The sequence below is a fragment of the Aquarana catesbeiana genome, linkage group LG11 (genome assembly GCF_042186555.1).
Source record: "Aquarana catesbeiana isolate 2022-GZ linkage group LG11, ASM4218655v1, whole genome shotgun sequence".
Lineage (NCBI taxonomy): Eukaryota > Metazoa > Chordata > Amphibia > Anura > Ranidae > Aquarana > Aquarana catesbeiana.
In genome coordinates this window covers 110,784,378-110,801,998 of record NC_133334.1, presented here as the reverse complement: position 1 = coordinate 110,801,998, position 17,621 = coordinate 110,784,378, and the positions used below count along the sequence as shown (strand labels likewise).

Sequence of the window (17,621 nt, the reverse complement as noted above, 5' to 3'; positions counted from 1 at the left end):
TTTTTTTTTTTTTGTGGAGAAGCAGGTACCTAGTTTTGACAGGTACCTGCTCCTACTTCCACTTAGATTGAATAGGTGATCCCAGTGGAAGTTCGCCCCCACCCTCCCCTCCATTGCAGATTTTTAGGTCACGTCACAGGTCCCTGAAAGCTGCGGGACCATTCAGAAAGTGCAGCGCGGCACGCACACGCGCAGTAGAAAGCTGGCTTTGAAGCCACTAGGACTCACAGACGACTTCCTATAGTAAAGATGCTGGCGCTAGGAACCCAAAGACTGGTGAAGAACCGCTTCGAAACGGGATGGCACTAGATCCCGGGACAGGTAAGTGTTCTTATATTAGAAGCCAGCTACAGTATTTGAAGCTGCTGACTTTTAATTTGTGGGACATCGAAGATCCTCTTTAACCACTTGCCGACCAGCTCACACACATTTACAGTGGCTAAGTGTCTCATTCCTGCGAATTACCGTACCTGTACATCGGCTCCTTTAAGAGCCATAGCAGGCGCGCGCCCGCTGCACAGCGCGGGACCCGATGTGCGTGGCCACGATGACCGCTGGGCACCAGTGCCAGAACGGGGATCTGCGTATGTAAACACACAAATCCCCATTCTGACAGGGGAGGAAAGACAGATCTACTGTTCCTAGAAATTAGGAACAGCTATATGTCTCCTCCAGTCAGTCTCATTCCCCCACAGTTAGAAACACTCATGGAGGGAACACATTTAACCCCTTGATCGCTCCCTAGTGTTAACCCCTTCCCTGCCAGTGACATTTATACAGTAATCAGTGGCTATTTTTAGCTGTGATCGTTGTATAAAAGTCAATGGTCCCAAAAAAAAAAAAAAAAAAAAAAAAAAAAAGTGTCAAAAGTGTCCGATCTGTCCACCGCAATGTCGCAGTCCCACTAAAAATCACTGACCGCCGCTAGTACTAGTAAAAAAAAAAAAAAAAATATGCCATAAACCCATGCCCTATTTTGTAAATGCTATAACTTTTGCGCAAACCAATCAATATACGCTTATTGCAATTTTTTTTACCAAAAATATGTAGAAGAATACATATTGGCTTAAACTGAAGACAAAACGTGTTTTTTTTTTTTTTTTTTTTTTTACAAAAAATATGGGATATTTATTATAGCAAAAAGTAAAAAATATTGTTTTTTTTTTCAAAATTGTCGGTCTTTTTTTGCTAATAGTGCAAAAAATAAAAACTGCAGAAGTGATCAAATGCCACCAAAAGAAAGCTCTATTTGTGGGAAAAAAAGGATGTCAATTTTATTCGGGTACAGCGACGCACGATCGCGCAATTGTCAGTTAAAGCAACGCAGTGCCGTATAGCAAAAAATGGCCCGGTCATTAAGGGGGAAAATCTTCCGGGGCTGAAGTGGTTAAAGAATAGTGTGTGTGTTCAGCACTTACCAAAAACTTGAGCCCTGGGGAATGCTGGAAATTCCTGAGTGCGCTGGAAGAGATTCCGGTGAGTGTAGGAGAGCTCTCCATGAAGTTTCTTGAAGTCGCTGTAACGTTTCCAAACCACAATCTGGAAGATGAAATACATTTATTATTTACATGAAGGTTTTCAATCACTGTGAACATGAACACATCCGAATACAGCAATGAGCATTGAGGTGATGGATAAAAGGTGTAGTAAAGCCTCATGAGGAAATGTATTGCTAAACGTGGTTACTAGACTGGGGGGCCTCAATTGCAACCTTGAGAAAGTGTCATTACCCCCAAATCCATGGGGCTGAGTTCTCTCCTATTCTATTAAACAGGGGGGAACTCTCTTGCTCCTAACTTTTTGCATGCAGGGACAGATAGGAATTGAATAGGTGCTGTCTCAGATCTCCTTCCCAAGATCCCATACACACTATTAGATTTTCTGCAGATTTTTGTCTTCAAATTTACGAAAACCATGTAGTGCAAGGGCCTGCCTGGTTGCATACAAATTGAAACTCTTAAGGTCCGATAATGGTGCTAGCAGGCAGCGGGGGCGGTGTGAGGGGGGGAACTGAACATTCTGCTTAGCAACGGCAGAACAGATTCCAATGGGACCAAGAGCTACATGTAAATAGGTTAAATAGAAATGCCCACATGTCGGCAATATGTTTAAAAATGCCTATAGGCATTATTATATATTGCTCTTTGTAAACCTATATCTCATTGGTTATGGTGTGCTCTTTTTCAATACAGTGTAGTGTTGTAGGTCAGGTAAATACATTGTCTTTGAGTTGAAGCATTCATTTTAATTTCTAGTTAAGATTCAGCACATTTACTCATCTGTAGCACTGATAAAGTGTACAAACATGTCATTTAAAGATTTGGCACACACTGAAAATTAAGAGGTTACTAAAGTTACGAAAACTGACGTACGACAGAATACACCTTTTAGTGATGTATTGTAATGTATTTATTTCTGAGCATGCGTGGTCTTGCTCTGAATTTTTTTTTCAGCACAATACTGTACTGATTAAAAGAAAATCATATGAGAAAAAAATTTCGTGCTTGCCTCTTCGGATATTGTTGGATGAACTGTCGTAATTGGCTCTTGAAAGCTGTGTACTAATGATCAGATTATCATACGATCGCTCCGAAAGCGTTTTTTTTTCATCCGATTTTCTGATCTTGTGTACTACACATTAGCTGTTATTCATATTTGACAATGACAAGTAGAAGAGGAGCACCAAGTTCATACAAAAGATATTCGAGAGATGCTAGGGGTACAAAGTTCATACAAAAGATATTCTAGAGACACAAGGGATACTAACCCCTGAGGCTCGGTTCACACTGGGGCGACTTGGGATCCGACTTGTACGCCCTCAAGTCGCCTCAAGTCGCTCCAGAAATAGTTTCAATGGGAGTTAACGCTAGCGTCTTAATAGACACTACTGAAGTCGCTCCGACTTCAGAGCGTACTCCCTGTATTACTTTGATCCGACTTTGATCCGACTTCAGCCTATTGACTATCATTGAAGTTGGATCAAAGTCGGATCGCCGTCTCGCATGATCCGACTTCGGCATGCGACTTGTGCTCCGCGCCAAATTTTAAATATAAATCCGGCATGGGTTCCCCCTCCAAGGGTATACCAAGCCCTTGGGTCTGGTATGGACCTTGAGGAGAACCCCCTACGCCGAAAAAACGGCGTGGGGGGTCCCCCCCAATCCATACCAGACCCTTATCCGAGCACGCAGCCCGGCCGGACAGGAATGGGGGTGGGGACGAGCGAGCGCCCCCCCCCCCTCCTGAACCGTACCAGGCCGCATGCCCCCAACATGGGGGGTTTAGTGCCTTGGGGGAGGGGGGCGCGCTGCGGCCCCCCCCCACCCCAAAGCACCTTGTCCCCATGTTGATGAGGACAAGGGCCTCTTCCCGACAACCCTGGCCGTTGGTTGTCGGGGTCTGCGGGCGGGGGGCTTATCGGAATCTGGGAGCCCCCTTTAATAAGGGGGCCCCCAGATCCCGGCCCCCCACCCTATGTGAATAGGTATGGGGTACATGGTACCCCTACCCATTCACCTAGGGAAAAAAGCGTCAATAAAAAACACAGTACACAGGTATTTAAAATAATTTATTCGGCAGCTCCGGGATCTTCTTCCGACTTCGGGGGTCTCTCCGGCGTCTTCTCCCGGGGTCCGCATCTTCTGCCGGCTCCACCGCTATCTTCTGGCGCTCTTTTGCCAGCGGTGGTCCGGACCTCTGGATCATCTTCTTCCCGCTTCTCTTCCAGAGATGTTGACACGACGCTCTCCCCAGCCAGAATGGTTTCTGTGCGCTCTGCAAGGGACTTATATAGGCGGTGACCCCGCCCCCTTATGCCGTCACAGTCCCTGGGCATGCTGGGTCTGTGACGTTTTAGGAGGCGTGGTCACCGGGTGATGACCACGCCCCCTTATGACGGCACAGCCCCAGCATGCCCTGGGACAGTGACCTCATAAGGGGGCGGGGTCACCGCCTATATAAGTCCGTTGCGGAGCGTTCAGAGACCATTCCAGCTGGAGAGAGCGTCGTGTCAACATCTCTGGAAGAAAAGAAGAAGGCAGAAGTCCGGACCACCGCTAGCAATTGAGCTGCAGAAGATAGCGGAGGAGCCGGCAGAAGATGCGGACACCGGGAGGAGACGGCGGAGAGACCCCCGAAGTCGGAAGAGGACCCCCGAAATCGGAAGAGGACCCCCGAAGTCGGAAGAAGATCCCGGAGCTGCCTAATAAATTATTTTACAAACCTGTGTACTGTTTGTTTTATTGACGCTTTTTTTCCCTAGGTGAATGGGTAGGGGTACCATGTACCCCATACTCATTCACATAGGGTGGGGGGCCGGGATCTGGGGGCCCCCTTATTAAAGGGGGCTCCCAGATTCCGATAAGCCCCCCGCCCGCAGACCCCGACAACCAACGGCCAGGGTTGTCGGGAAGAGGCCCTTGTCCTCATCAACATGGGGACAAGGTGCTTTGGGGGGGGGCGCACACTGCGCCCCCCATGCCCCAAAGCACCCCCCATGTTGAGGGCATGCGGCCTGGTACGGTGGGGGGGGGCGCCAGCGAAGTCGCCCGTCATGGAGGCGACTTGAAGTCGCCTCGTAATTTGCCGAAGTCGTGCCAAAGTCGCGCTGAAGCCGCGTTGAAGTCGCGGTACAAAGTCGCGTTAAAGTCGTGTTGCCCATGTGTGAACCGACCCTGATCCAAAAACCAAAGAGCAGTCAATACAAAGCCAACATGTACATACCTCCTTAACATCCTGAGGGTTCTTCTTTGGTATAAACTGAAAAGAAACAGATGGATACTAAAATAAATATTAAAAACATTTATAAAAAAAAAAAAAAAAAATGCCCCCCTCCTGAAACATATCACCAGTCAGCCAAATGTTCTGAAAAAAAAAAAAAAAAGGGGGGAAACTATAATGGTTTGGGGGAACTTTTTAAAATTTTTGTTGATACATTTTAAAAATGATATTGTATATACTTTATTTTTGTTATTTGGTAAAAAAAAAAACAACATTATTTTAGAGCTGCACAATTAATAGTTAAGAATCAAGATCACAATTTTTTCCCCCTTGCGATCTTAACAAAGCATTTTCCTGATTCTATGAGAGTTCTCTGCTCAAGCTGATGGCTGTCAAACAAAAAACAAAACAGGCAGTCTGCCAAGTTTCACAACATTCCTCAGCCTCAGGGCTAACTATAAACATTGTAACATTTTGTTCTTTAGATCAAAAGGAATGAACTTCGGTCTGTAAGACCCTTTTCACACCGAGGCGGTTTTCAGGCGTTATTTTTTTTTTTTTTTTTTAATTGGGAAAACCAACTTTATAGAAAATAAAAATGCACATATTACACGTTTAGATACATATGTATAAAAAAAAAAACCCACCACACACACACAATCATCTTGATCACAAGAGTAATCAAGTAAGAGTTTTTCACAAGTAAAGTGAAAAAAATATAAATATAAAATTATATATTACTATGGCAATACTTGGTTTCGGTCTTCAATGAACAGATTTTAGCTCACTATAAAAAGGGGTAGGTAAAACAGTTATCTAGCGGTATATTACTAGGGGGTTATGCTCCTAGCATTCAAGTACAAATCTCACCATCCCCCAACCACCTATCCCACACTCTGGAATATTTAAGTGAATAACCCCTATGGGTATAAATCAGTTTCTTAAATGGGAGAGTGTCATTAACATCTCTTTTCCATCTCTGGATTGTGGGGGGTAGTGCCTGCATCCAGGTCCGAGGCAATGCCTTCCATGCCAGGAAGAGGGTCCAATACATAAAAGTGGCCAGGAATTTGTCTATGTCTGCATCCGGCAATAGGCCTAGCAGGCATAATTTTGGGTCTAGAACAGGGGAGCCCATTTTATCGTGCAGGAAGTGGACAACCTGAAGCCAGTATGTTTGCATAATTGGACAAGTCCATAACAGGTGATAAAAGGTGCCAGGAGCTAAGGCACATAGAGGGCATAGTGGACTATGTGTTGGTTGAAAACGAGCCAGCCTTTGTGGCATCAGGCAAGTTCTATGAATGATATATAATTGTGTTAGTCTATCCGACATTTTAGGAGATGCTGTTTTGGTACCCCCCAGGATTTCCTCCCAATCTGAGTCATTAATAGCCCCAACATCTAGTTCCCACGCGGACTTGGCCTTTTGAGTCAGTGCCATGACACTGGAAAGTCTAATAGTAGAATAAAGAGTGGAAATGAACTTAGAAAGTTCTGTACCCAATATAATCTTCAGGACGGAAGGGGGGGGGGGTGTCTAGTGAGGCAGCGAGATCCGTGAACTGGGTCTGCAGCGCATTGGGAAGTTGTAAATATCTGAACAATAGATGGTTTGGAAGTGAAAATTCATCTTTAAGTGACTGGAATGTTTTAGGCCATGATGTGGTCATGACTTGGTGTAGGTAGATCACGCCATATGTGGCCCAAACTGTAGAGTCTAGGATGGTGAGCAATTGCAGCATATGGCCGTTAAGCCATAGAGGGGTGTGGGAGTGGATTTGACCAATGTTGTGTCTTTTCAAGGTTAATCCCCATAACCGTTGATGATGCATAAGCATCACGTCATTATACCGTGAGGGTCGTTGCCTTGTTTGCCCCCCTCATAGAATGGCTTGAATAGAAGTATGGGCTGGGTGGCCGGAGCCAATGCAAACCAGAGATTGATAGCGTTGTAGTTCAGTTGTATTAAAATAATGAGACAGTTGAGAAGCTAGATAATAATCTTGTAAGTCAGGGAGAGCGGATCCTCCCATGGACGTAGGATTTTTAAGAAGAGGCCAAGCTAATTTGTGTCTACTATGTCCCCATACAAAAGAGTTCAAAATAGATTCCAACTTCTTAAAGAATTTTAGGGGTATATAGAGAGGGGAATGCCACATCATATATAAAATCTTAGGCAGGAGCATCATCTTGATTAGACTTATATGACCCATTACACCCAGTGGTAATCTAGCCCATGCTTGCGTTTTAGCTTTAGCCAAGGTGAATAAGGATTCTATATTAAGAGGGATATAGTCCCTAAGACATCTTGTAACCACTACTCCCAGATATTTAATTGTTGATACTCTAGCTAAAAAGGTAGATGAAGATGTATGGGAAGTGGAGGAACGTGATCTAGCGGAAGAATTTGGGATTTATCCCAGTTAATGCGTAATCCGGAGATTTTTTCCAAGTTCTCTATAATGTCCAGCACAGCTTGTAAAGACGGTCCCTGATCAGCTAAGTAAAGAATGGTGTCATCCGCATATAGTCCTATTTTTTCTAGCGTGGTACCTGTTCGAGGGCCTGATATTTTAGGTTCTGCCCTGATGGCAATGGCCAGTGGTTCAGCCGCCAGGGTACACAGTAGAGGGGACATTCCTGACGTGTGCCCCTCTCAAGGGAAAATTGATCAGATAACCAGCCGTTAACATATACTCAGGCTTTAGGTGACTGGTATTAGGAGCTGGACCCATTTAATAAAGTTAGGCCCAAAACCAAATCTATGGAAGCATTCCCAGAGGTACTGCCATTCAACTGAATCAAATGCATTGGCTGCATCCAAGGCCACCACCACCCGAGTTTTCATGAGATGCCTGAATGTTCATAAACAAGAGACTGATGTTCATAGAGGTGTTTTTCCCCCGGCATAAAACCGGTTTGATCGGGGTGGACTAGTGAGAGTATTGCCACGTACACACGATCGTACTTTACGGCATACTTGGTCCGGCGTACTGGATTTTGTCGGACAATTCGATCGTGTGTGGGCTCCAGCGGACTTTGTTTTCTCAAAAGTTTGACGGACTTAGATTTGAAACATGTTTCAAATCTGTCCGACGGACTCGAGTCCAGTCAGAAAGTCCACTCGTCTGTATGCTAGTTCGCCGGACAAAAAGCCACGCTAGGGCAGCTATTGGCTACTAACTTCCTTGTATTAGTCCGGTCGTAAGTCATCACGTACAAATCCGTCGGACTTTTGTTGATTGTGTGTAGGCAAGTCCGTTCATTCGGAAAGTCCGTCGTAAAGTCCGTCGAAAGTACGCCGGACAAAGTCTGCCGTAAAGTCCGCTCGTGTGTACGCGGCATAGGACTTTATTTAACTGGGAAGCAGGAATTTTGCCAGTATTTTAATGTCAACTTGCAACAAAAAAATTGGGCGATATGAGTCAGGGTAATGGGGATCTTTGCCCGGTTTGGGGAGAACTATGATTTGAGCTTCCTGCATAGAAGATGAGAGTATCCCCTGGTCAAAAAGAAATGGATATAGGGACTTCAGTTTGGGAAAGAGTATTTCTGGGAAGGTAGTGTAAAGTTCTAGGGGCAGTCCATCAAGACCTGGGCTTTAAATTTGGTTAGTTGAGACAAGGGAACAGTAATGTCATCGGTAGTGATAGGTGCTTCTAGCATCTTGATTTGTTTGGCAGTAAGATGGGGAAACTGTAGAGTGTGGAGGTATTCTCTAATGTCTTGTTGGAAATGTCTGCTCTGTGATGTGTATCGGGTACTATAAAAGCTTTTGAATTTGGCCGCAACTCTGTGAGAGTAATGCTATCTGAGTCCACTAGGGAAACAACCACTGGTGGTTTATTATCTAAGTGGGCTAGATAGGCCAACAGTTTCCCAGAACGTTCTCCATGATCAAAAACCCTCTGTTTACCAAAGAAAAGGCGCTGACTGGCCTTCTTTGTATACAACTGGGTGACCATACGGTTATGCAGCTTAACTCTATCAAGATTTTCAGGAGAGGGGTTGTTATTGAATGTCTCTTCTAGTTCTTGTAATTTATCTGACGACAGCTGACGTATAAGCTTGGATGAATGTTTGAGCCTATTTTTCCTTGTGGATATAATCTTACATGCATGTATTTTAAAAGGGATCCCACTCTATATCACAGGTAGAGGAACCCTGGTTATTATCTAAGAAGAACTGAATTTCCCTAGCTATAGCATTCTGATCTGGCAGCTTTGACAGCCAATATGGATTAAGTCTCCAAATGGGAGTGGGGGACTAGCACTGAAGCCATCATCCAGCAGGGGGAATGATCAGATAAGGCTCTAGGGGCAAAATCTGTCCCTGTCACTTTGGGTAAAAGAGCTTTAGAGACCAAAATGAAATATATTCGAGACATAGTGTGGTGGTTAGTTGAATGACAGGTATATGCTCTAGGGGTAGGGTGTTTGTACCTCTAAATGTCAACCAGTGCAAATTCAGTCTCTGTGCGGTACAAACGGGTATGCCGCAATGCAGCGGTGCCATGTTAAAATCGCCCATCCATACATCTGAGATCGTCGGGTATTGAGCCACAAAATCTAGTCCCTCCGTAACTACTTCCGAGCTGTATGGAGGTGGAACATAGCAGGCCAATATCAAAAGGGGAGTCCCACCCAGTGTAGCATGTACGAAACAAATACCTGCCCTGCCGGTCCGCCTGTATGGACATCTACTCGAAAGGAGCAGATTTAGCAATGAGGAGAGAAACCCCTCTGAATAGATTTGTGTATGTGCTATGATAAGCCCATCCTATTCAGGGGCGTTTTAAGGCAGCCTGTAAGTGTCCCATGACATGGGTCTCTATCAAAGACTATAATATCAGCTTTTTGTGATTTAAGGAATGTGAGGGCTGCTGTACGCTTAACTTTGTTGCGTACACCCCGGACATTCCATGTCAGGAATTTAACAGAGGTCACTCGAAAGAGGAGTACCATGTGGAAGGATATTCAACCAGTCGGACCAATAGGGCATCCGCAGGGCTACAGAAACCTTTGAAAATATGTATTGTACCAAGCGATTTAATATGTACCAACGTAAATTGACATGTGCGATCAAATTATGAATCAAGAAAAGAAAAAAAAACAAAACAGCCCGTAGCTCAGTTGTTCAGACTGAGCAATCCCTAACCCTCCCAGCTCTTCACCCCCCCAACCTGGTGATAGCATATAATCCCCAAAACAAAACAGTTGAGTGGTCATCCAGCAAAACGGATCTGGCTGGAGGTAAGTGACTTGAGATACATGAACGTGAATCAAAAGTTGCAAACAGGAACTGAACGCTAAACCACATTGTAGGGAGAAAAAAACCCCAAAACATTACTATGGGGGTGACTTTTCTCTGATCAGTGCGTGGTAAGGTAATGAAGGGTGGTCAATTTCCCACAAAATTCCTTCCGTGGGGGCCGCTTGCAAAAAGACAAGGTAGTTGATCAGGAATCTCTTGGCAACAGGGTCTTCTCTGGATGCAGCAAGTATTGAGGAAACTATAGCACCAGAGCCGAGCAAGGTTATTATCCAAATGGGTGAGCAAAGGAAAGGATATAAGTCAATGTCCGGCCGAGGCACAGAAGTTTCTCCTATAGGTTGCATGCTAATAGTACTCGGACTCCAACACAGGGGAAGAAAAACAGCAGGCAGTCAGACAATCCATACTCACACAGGCACTAGAGAGATCAGGCAGTTAAGCAGGACGAGCGCATTGATCCAGCTACAGAGAGGCCATGTCTGGGTCCTCGAAGAACTGTACACGACCATCTTCCTCCACCCGCAGCCTGCCGGGGAACAACATGGCGTACTTTAGGTGCAGAGTGCGCATGCAGCATTTAACATCTTGAAATTGGGATCTCCGTCTCTGTACCTCATTGGAAATATCCAGAAAAACTGCAACTTGAACATTTCCAACAGGGATGTTGCCCTTTTCTCTAGTAAGATGTAGGATTCTATCCCCATCTTGGAAGTTGAGGAATTTGGCAATGAATGTATGGGGGGGGGGGGGGGGGGGGGGGCTTGCCGGGATGTGCACGTTTTACCGCAAACATAACGAAGAAGGCATCCCTTCCATAGGTCTGAATGAGGAGATTTGAGGAATTCTGCAGAGTCATTTTCCTCTGCCTTCTCCGGGAGCCCAATAAATCGGAGGTTGCAGCGACAAAGGCGATTCTCCATGTTATCTTGGTGAGCACACAGTTGTTGTATTTGCCTCTGCATCCGTTCGGTGGTATGTTGTAATGGATGCGGGTTTCAGTCTCAGTGACTCTGTCATTCAGCTTGGATAAGTTCTGGCAGATAAGCGAGAAGTCGATTTTAACTTCATCTATTTTAGTTGTGAGAGTATTCTGCAAGGCTGCGATAGCCTCCAATACTTTGGCTGTATCAGCCGCGTGGTGTTCTGAGTTGGAGGAGGCACGGCGCCATCTTTGGCCTGCTGGTCCTTGTCTTGCCGACGGAATTTTGCTAGTTGATTAGCAGTCTGGGGCAGTGCGCATGCGGGACGTTAGGAAAAGTCCTCAAAAGCAGCATCTTTGGGGCTGTTTGGGAGTGCTTTATACAGTGCTCCCAAAACGCCCTGCCCATTGAAATGAATGCCCTGCTAGCGGGCAAAAAGCGCAGCTTAAACAGCACTAAAGCGCCGCTAGAACGAGCAGTGCTTTAGTGCTAATGCACGGGCGGCTCAGTGTGAAAGGGGTCTAAGTGAGAGCAGTTTAACCACTTAAAGCCTAAATCTTTTTCTGACACTTGTTGGTTAAAATCATTACTCTTTGCTAGAAAATGACTTAGAACCCCCAAACATTAGAAATAATATATATATATATATATATATATATATATATATATATATATATATATATATATATATATTTATTACACACCGTATTTATCGGCATATAACACGCACTTTTTTCCCCTGAAAATCAGGCCGATCCCCACCAATTTTGTGTGATCGGAGCGATCACGGCGCTTGCCGCCGACATACACAGCCGTGTGTAAATTCAAATATGGCGCCGAGACTGCAGGGACTCGGCGGAGCCGAGATACACATACCCGAGAGTCCTCGGCTTTTCTCGGCGCCGCTTACAGTCCCGCCCAGTCCCGCCATTGGACCTGTGTGATGTCCATCATAGGGCGGGACTGGGCGGGACTGTAAGCGGCGTCGAGAAAAGCCGAGGACTCTCGGGTATGTGTATCTCGGCTCCGCCGAGTCCCTGCAGTCTCGGCGCCATATTTGAATTTACACACGGCTGTGTATGTCGGCAGGGATCGCGGCGATCACACAAGGCTGCACTGGGGCAAGGCTGCACTGACATGGCTGCACTGGGGCAAGGCTGCACTGACATGGCTGCACTGGGGCAAGGCTGCACTGACATGGCTGCACTGGGGCAAGGCTGCACTGACATGGCTGCACTGACATGGCTGCACTGGGGCAAAGCTGCACTGACAAGGCTGCAATGGACACTGGGGCAAGGCTGCACTGACAATTCTGCACTGGGGCAAAGCTGCACTGACAAGGCTGCAATAGACACTGGAGCAAGGCTGCACTGACACTGACAAGGCTGCAGATGGACACCAATAACGCTGCATTGATGGGCATTTTAATGTAAGTTTTTCTTCCTTAAAAACTTTACTCCTAAAAGTTTTTTTCCTTAAAATTCCCTCCTAAACTTGGGGTGCGTGTTATACGCCGATAAATACGGTATATATCAGAGACTAAATATTTTTGGAAACTTTTTTTGGAAAAAAATAAATAAAAAACCGAAACAGTAAGAGAGGAGAGGAGAACTTCTGCTCGGACTGCCTAGGCAATCCGAGCACAAGCGGGAGTGGGTACCTGTCAAAACCAGGTGTCCCGCCGCAGCCCCCCCCCCCCCCCCCAAAAAAGAAAAATCACGTACCGGTAATGTCTTTTCCAGGAGTCTTTCAGGACAGCCACCTCTGAGAGACCTCGGCTCCTCCCTTCACAGGAAACACCGCCTTAGCTTCAAGATTTAAGCCCCTCCTGCCCCACTGGACCCTCAGTCTTCCAAAAGTACCTCCGACCAGCTGGGGAGACACAAGAACACGTCACACAAAACATTAATCCTCCTGACTGTTTCCCTGCCAGGGACTTATTGCAAATACATTTGTCGGGTGGATACCGGTGCTGTCCTGAAAGACTCCTGGAAAAGATGTTACCAGTACGTAACTCTGATTTTCCCTAATCGGCTTTCAGGACAGACACCTCTGAGAGGATAAACGTGCACTCAATCCTTAGCGCATAACAGGTCCAACCTGTAGTGTTTGACAAAAGGTACTACGACCTTTAACATCCAAATTATGAAAATTACGTTCCTGTTCCCACAGGATTCTAACAGAATGTTGGCAAAATAATTTCTTGACCTCTGCGAAACTGAGGCCACCCTCGCCAAAAAAGCTGGAAACGTCTTAAAAATCACCTGGTATGAAAATACTTGACGAAAGGGGGGCCCTGAATTAAAGAGCGCACCAGCTGTTGAAACATCTACGCGTCTTCTGGTAGATGGAGCAGATTTCCTCTTTCCTGCTACTTAGCAGAGCCATCAACGGATCTGAGAAGCCCTTGCATTTTAGCAATTCTTCCTCGGAAGCCACACAGCGAGATTCCACCGCTCCACCTGGGATTGGCAAAAATCCAGGGAGGTTCCACGCCAGATCCTTCCGGATCGAGAACTATGGCCTCCTGGGCCAATGCGGTGCAATGAGAATAAGAGATTTATCCTTGGTTCGAAGACATATAGGAGCAGGTCGTCCAGATAGGGGCATTTTCAATAATTGCCTAAGTTCCAACGCCTTGGCAAAAATTGCAGGGGGAAAAGGAAAGGACAAAGGGGAGGGCCAGAAAATGAAGAAATGTGCCTTCCCTGGTTCTACTGCCAGCCTGAGAAACTTTTGACAGCTCTCCACGATGGGAATGTGCAGATAAGCGTGCTTCAGGTCTATAATTGCCATTAAGCAGTTTGGGAGGTGGGAGACCCTCACTGAGAAGACTGAGTCCATATAGAGCCTTCTGTAAGTTATCCTGTTCCTCAGGCCCTGATACATCTGGTCATGTAGTGATAGCAGCTTCTTCTCCTCCTGCAATCCCAAGGTGGTATGGATGGCTCCCAAGAGATCCTGCACCTCCTCCAGGGGACTCACTGTCCAACCCCTCTCCCTCTGACTCCATCTGGGAGCCTAAAGAAGCTCTAACTGGCTTCTCCTCCACTACCTCTGAAAAGAAGGGTTTCCTCTCCAGGTCTTGCCATTCTTTGATGGCTTCCACCCAAACTTCATGGACTGGGAACACCCTTTTAAAACAGAACAAAATATAAAAAGAAACACTCCTATAGCCACATCCATATAATTGAATTGTCAAAAGAAAAAAGGGAGAGGGGGTTGGGCAAGGATCCCCTGGTCGGACTTTAAAGGCACAGCAAACCAAAGGGAACGTAGTCAAAATAACAATATAATAAACTTTATTAAATATAAATGCATACGTAACAAAGACATCGACAAAAAAATGGTAAAAATCATCTATATAAGAATATACATGATGTGAGCCCCGATGCGTCTACACGTTTCGCTATAAAAAACTTCTTCAGGACACATTCAGGTGTCAATTAGTACAAAGAAAGGTCTCACTAAAATAAAAAAACTGAAAAATAAATACATAGACATATAATACCATATAACACCAGATGAGGCTCAATGGCCTGTACACAGAGGGCAGGTACTATGCAAGTCCACCACATTACCTTATAAGGAGGCTTCCATAAGTTCAAATGATAATAGGGATTTATAATTCATATTTCCGCTATAGATGCCGAGATTTTGTCATAAGAGTAAATGACCGTCAGCTAGAGAGAAAAAAAAAAAAAAATTCAGTGAGAACGAAGAGCAGTGAAGTAATGCATGGAAATCGCAATGCAAATAAACAGGGTAATATGTACCTGTTACCATATACGTCCAAATTCAAGGTTCATTCCCAACAGAGAAAAACCAAAAAATTGCCAGTAAGCCATGGGGATAAATGTACATGCCACAAAGCTCCATTAATCATCAAAGGGCACAAAAAAGCCCATATAAAGTGTCTACTTGATAGTCCATGTGGGAATGTGTAAGTACACAGAGAGCCTATAACAAAAAAAGGGGGGGGGGGGGGGAGAAGCCCAAAGTAGGCATTAAGGTCCATCTATATTCCAACAGAGACGACTACAACAAAATTGCAGCAAAAAACAAAGTACTTACTTACAATTAGATTAGATATATATCCCCTGGAGCACACAGAGACGCTCATGAATTGAGAGTCAGTAAGCAAATGCTAAATAGCGTGTTTTGGCGCCAAAAGAAGGGGTGGATACATTTTCCATCTTGATGCCAATATCAACCTACCAGGAACAGCAAGTGCATCCTAGAATCCTGTGAGACAGGAGGGCGGGGCTGGCCGCGTCATATGGCACAAGCACGCAATAACAAAAGAAGGTGGAGTCGCCGCCCATCCCGGCGCTGGAACAGACCAAGTGCAACCACACGCACCGTCCCCCACCCACACACAGGAAGGGAGGAGGCAGGGTGGGGCAGCGGCCCATGAAAGCGACGGCAGAAATCACCAGAAATCTGGCGCAGCATAGCAAGCACAATGGCACGAACAGGGCACACCCCGAGCACCGGAGAACAACAAAGATCAAACCGCATCCTAAGTAGGAAAAGACGCAGCTCCTGCATCCGGATATTGGAAGACCGCCGCAAAATCACCGGAAATCCGGCGCAGCATAGCAAGCACAATGGCAAAACAGGACACATCCCGAGCACCAGACAACAAAGGTCAAACCACATCCCAAGCAGGAAAAGAAGCAGCGCCCACATCCGGCCACTGGAAGACCACCGCAGTATAGAAAAAAAAAAAAAGGGGGAGAAGGATAACATTAAAGTAGATGCAGATAGAATAGCATTTATAAGAATGGTTTAAAGCTAAGCATGTCGTTGAGGCCAGGGTATGATGTAGCTTGTAAGTTGTACACCCATTGGGTCTCCCTTTGGAGTACCCTTTGATCGAAGTTACCGCCTCTAGGATCATCATAGATACAATCTAGGACGGCAACTTTGAATGTGTGTGGATCATAGTTATGCTTGAATGCCACATGGTAACCAATGGCTTTGTTGAGTATGCCATTGGTGGCATAATATACATGGTCCTTCACTCTTTTCCATAAAGGACAAAAAAAATAGAAAGAAAGGACACTCCTATGGCCACATCAGTATAAATTGTATGTCATAAAAAAGAAAAAAAAAAAGGGGTTCAACAAGGACCCCCTGAGCGGACTTTAGAGGCACAACAAACCTAAGAAAGCATAATCAAAATAACAATATAATCAATTTTATTAAATACAAATACATACAGTACAAAGACATTGACAAAAGGATGATAAAAAATCATCTATATAGAAATATACATGATACAAGCCCCAATGTGTCTACGCATTTCATATAAAACTTCTTCAGGACACATTCAGGTTTCAGTTAATACACAAGAGGGTTTCACTTGTAAAGAGGCTTTCACAAGTTCAAAAATGGTAGTTTCAATTTATTCAAGTACAGACGTCAAGGTCTTAGCAATAGAGGTGGATGACCATCAACTGTTTCCATTTACAACCAATCTCGGGGTTCAGTTCCAACAAGGAAAAAGCCAATAGTAGCACTGCAGCATGGGAGGGCACCAAAAAGCCCATAGACCGTATCTGCTCAATGGTCCAAGTGGAACCGTGCAAATGCACTGGGAGAGCTTAAGGTAGAATTGGATGTAAATCCCAGGAGGATACAGAGATCTTCTTTTCCATAAAGGTCTAATTGTTTTACCGATGTAGAAAGCTGCAAAGAATAATATAAATGACCCCTTTAGTTAGACATGTGACATGATGACGCAAAAAATGCGTCTGGCCATTGGGCAAGGTAAAAGAGGGCCCCTCCAACAGGAGGTGACAAAAATTGCAACTACCACACCGGAATAGGCCAAGTGGTTCTTGTTGTCTATCCCGAGATTTGTGGTAGTGGCTGTGTACAAGAAAGTCCTTAATAGATCTAGGACGTCTATATGTTATCTCAGGACATGGCCCTAGGTATTTTGAGAGTGTAGGATCATCCAGTAGAATATGCCAATGCTTGTCGAGAATAGAACGTACCACCTGGTGCTGGTCAGAAAAAGTAGTGTTGAATCTTAATACATCGGACTTACTACGTTTAGAATCATAGAACAGGATCTCATGTCTGGGGCGACCACAAGCTTTATTGTAAGCCTTTTTCAAGCAAGTTTTTGTGTATCCCCTGGCCAATAAACGTTTGTATAGTAGATCAGCCTCCTGTTTAAAATTGGTATTGTTGGAACAATTCCTTCTGAGGCGTAGATACTGGCCAAAGGGAATACTACGAACAAGTGCACCAGGATGTGCACTTGAGGCATGCAATATCATATTACCCGCAGTGGGTTTACGATAAGCAATGTAGCAATAGTGCCATCAGCCTCAATAGTAAGAACGAAACGCGTAGACGCATCGGGGCTCACATCATGTATATTCTTATATAGATGGTTTTTACAATTTTTTGTCGATGTCTTTGTTACGTATGCATTTATATTTAATAAAGTTTATTATATTATTATTTTGACTACGTTCCCTTTGTTTTGCTGTGCCTTTAAAGTCCAACCAGGGGCTCCTTGCCGAACCCACTCTCCCTTTTTTCTTTTGACCCTTTTAAAACAAACATGCTGATGTGGCATTGGTAATTAGGCATTTGCCTATTTTCAGGATATTCTGCTGTTCACTATTTAAGCTTCAAGCAGGTGATACCATGTGTGGGATCTGAACCCATGGTTTGAGTGCTGCT

General features: G+C 45.0%; 1 protein-coding gene across 1 annotated transcript in view; it reads right to left on the bottom strand.

Moving 5' to 3' along the window:
* SNX15 (sorting nexin 15) overlaps positions 1–17,621 on the bottom strand; it is a 67,957-nt gene that overhangs the window by 20,742 nt on the left and 29,594 nt on the right. The window contains exons 2-3 of the mRNA XM_073604880.1: positions 4,723–4,758; positions 1,419–1,539 (exon numbers count right to left, since the gene is read on the bottom strand). Of these exons, the coding sequence (XP_073460981.1) occupies positions 1,419–1,539; positions 4,723–4,758 (157 nt within the window). The remainder of the gene's footprint in view (positions 1–1,418; positions 1,540–4,722; positions 4,759–17,621) is intronic.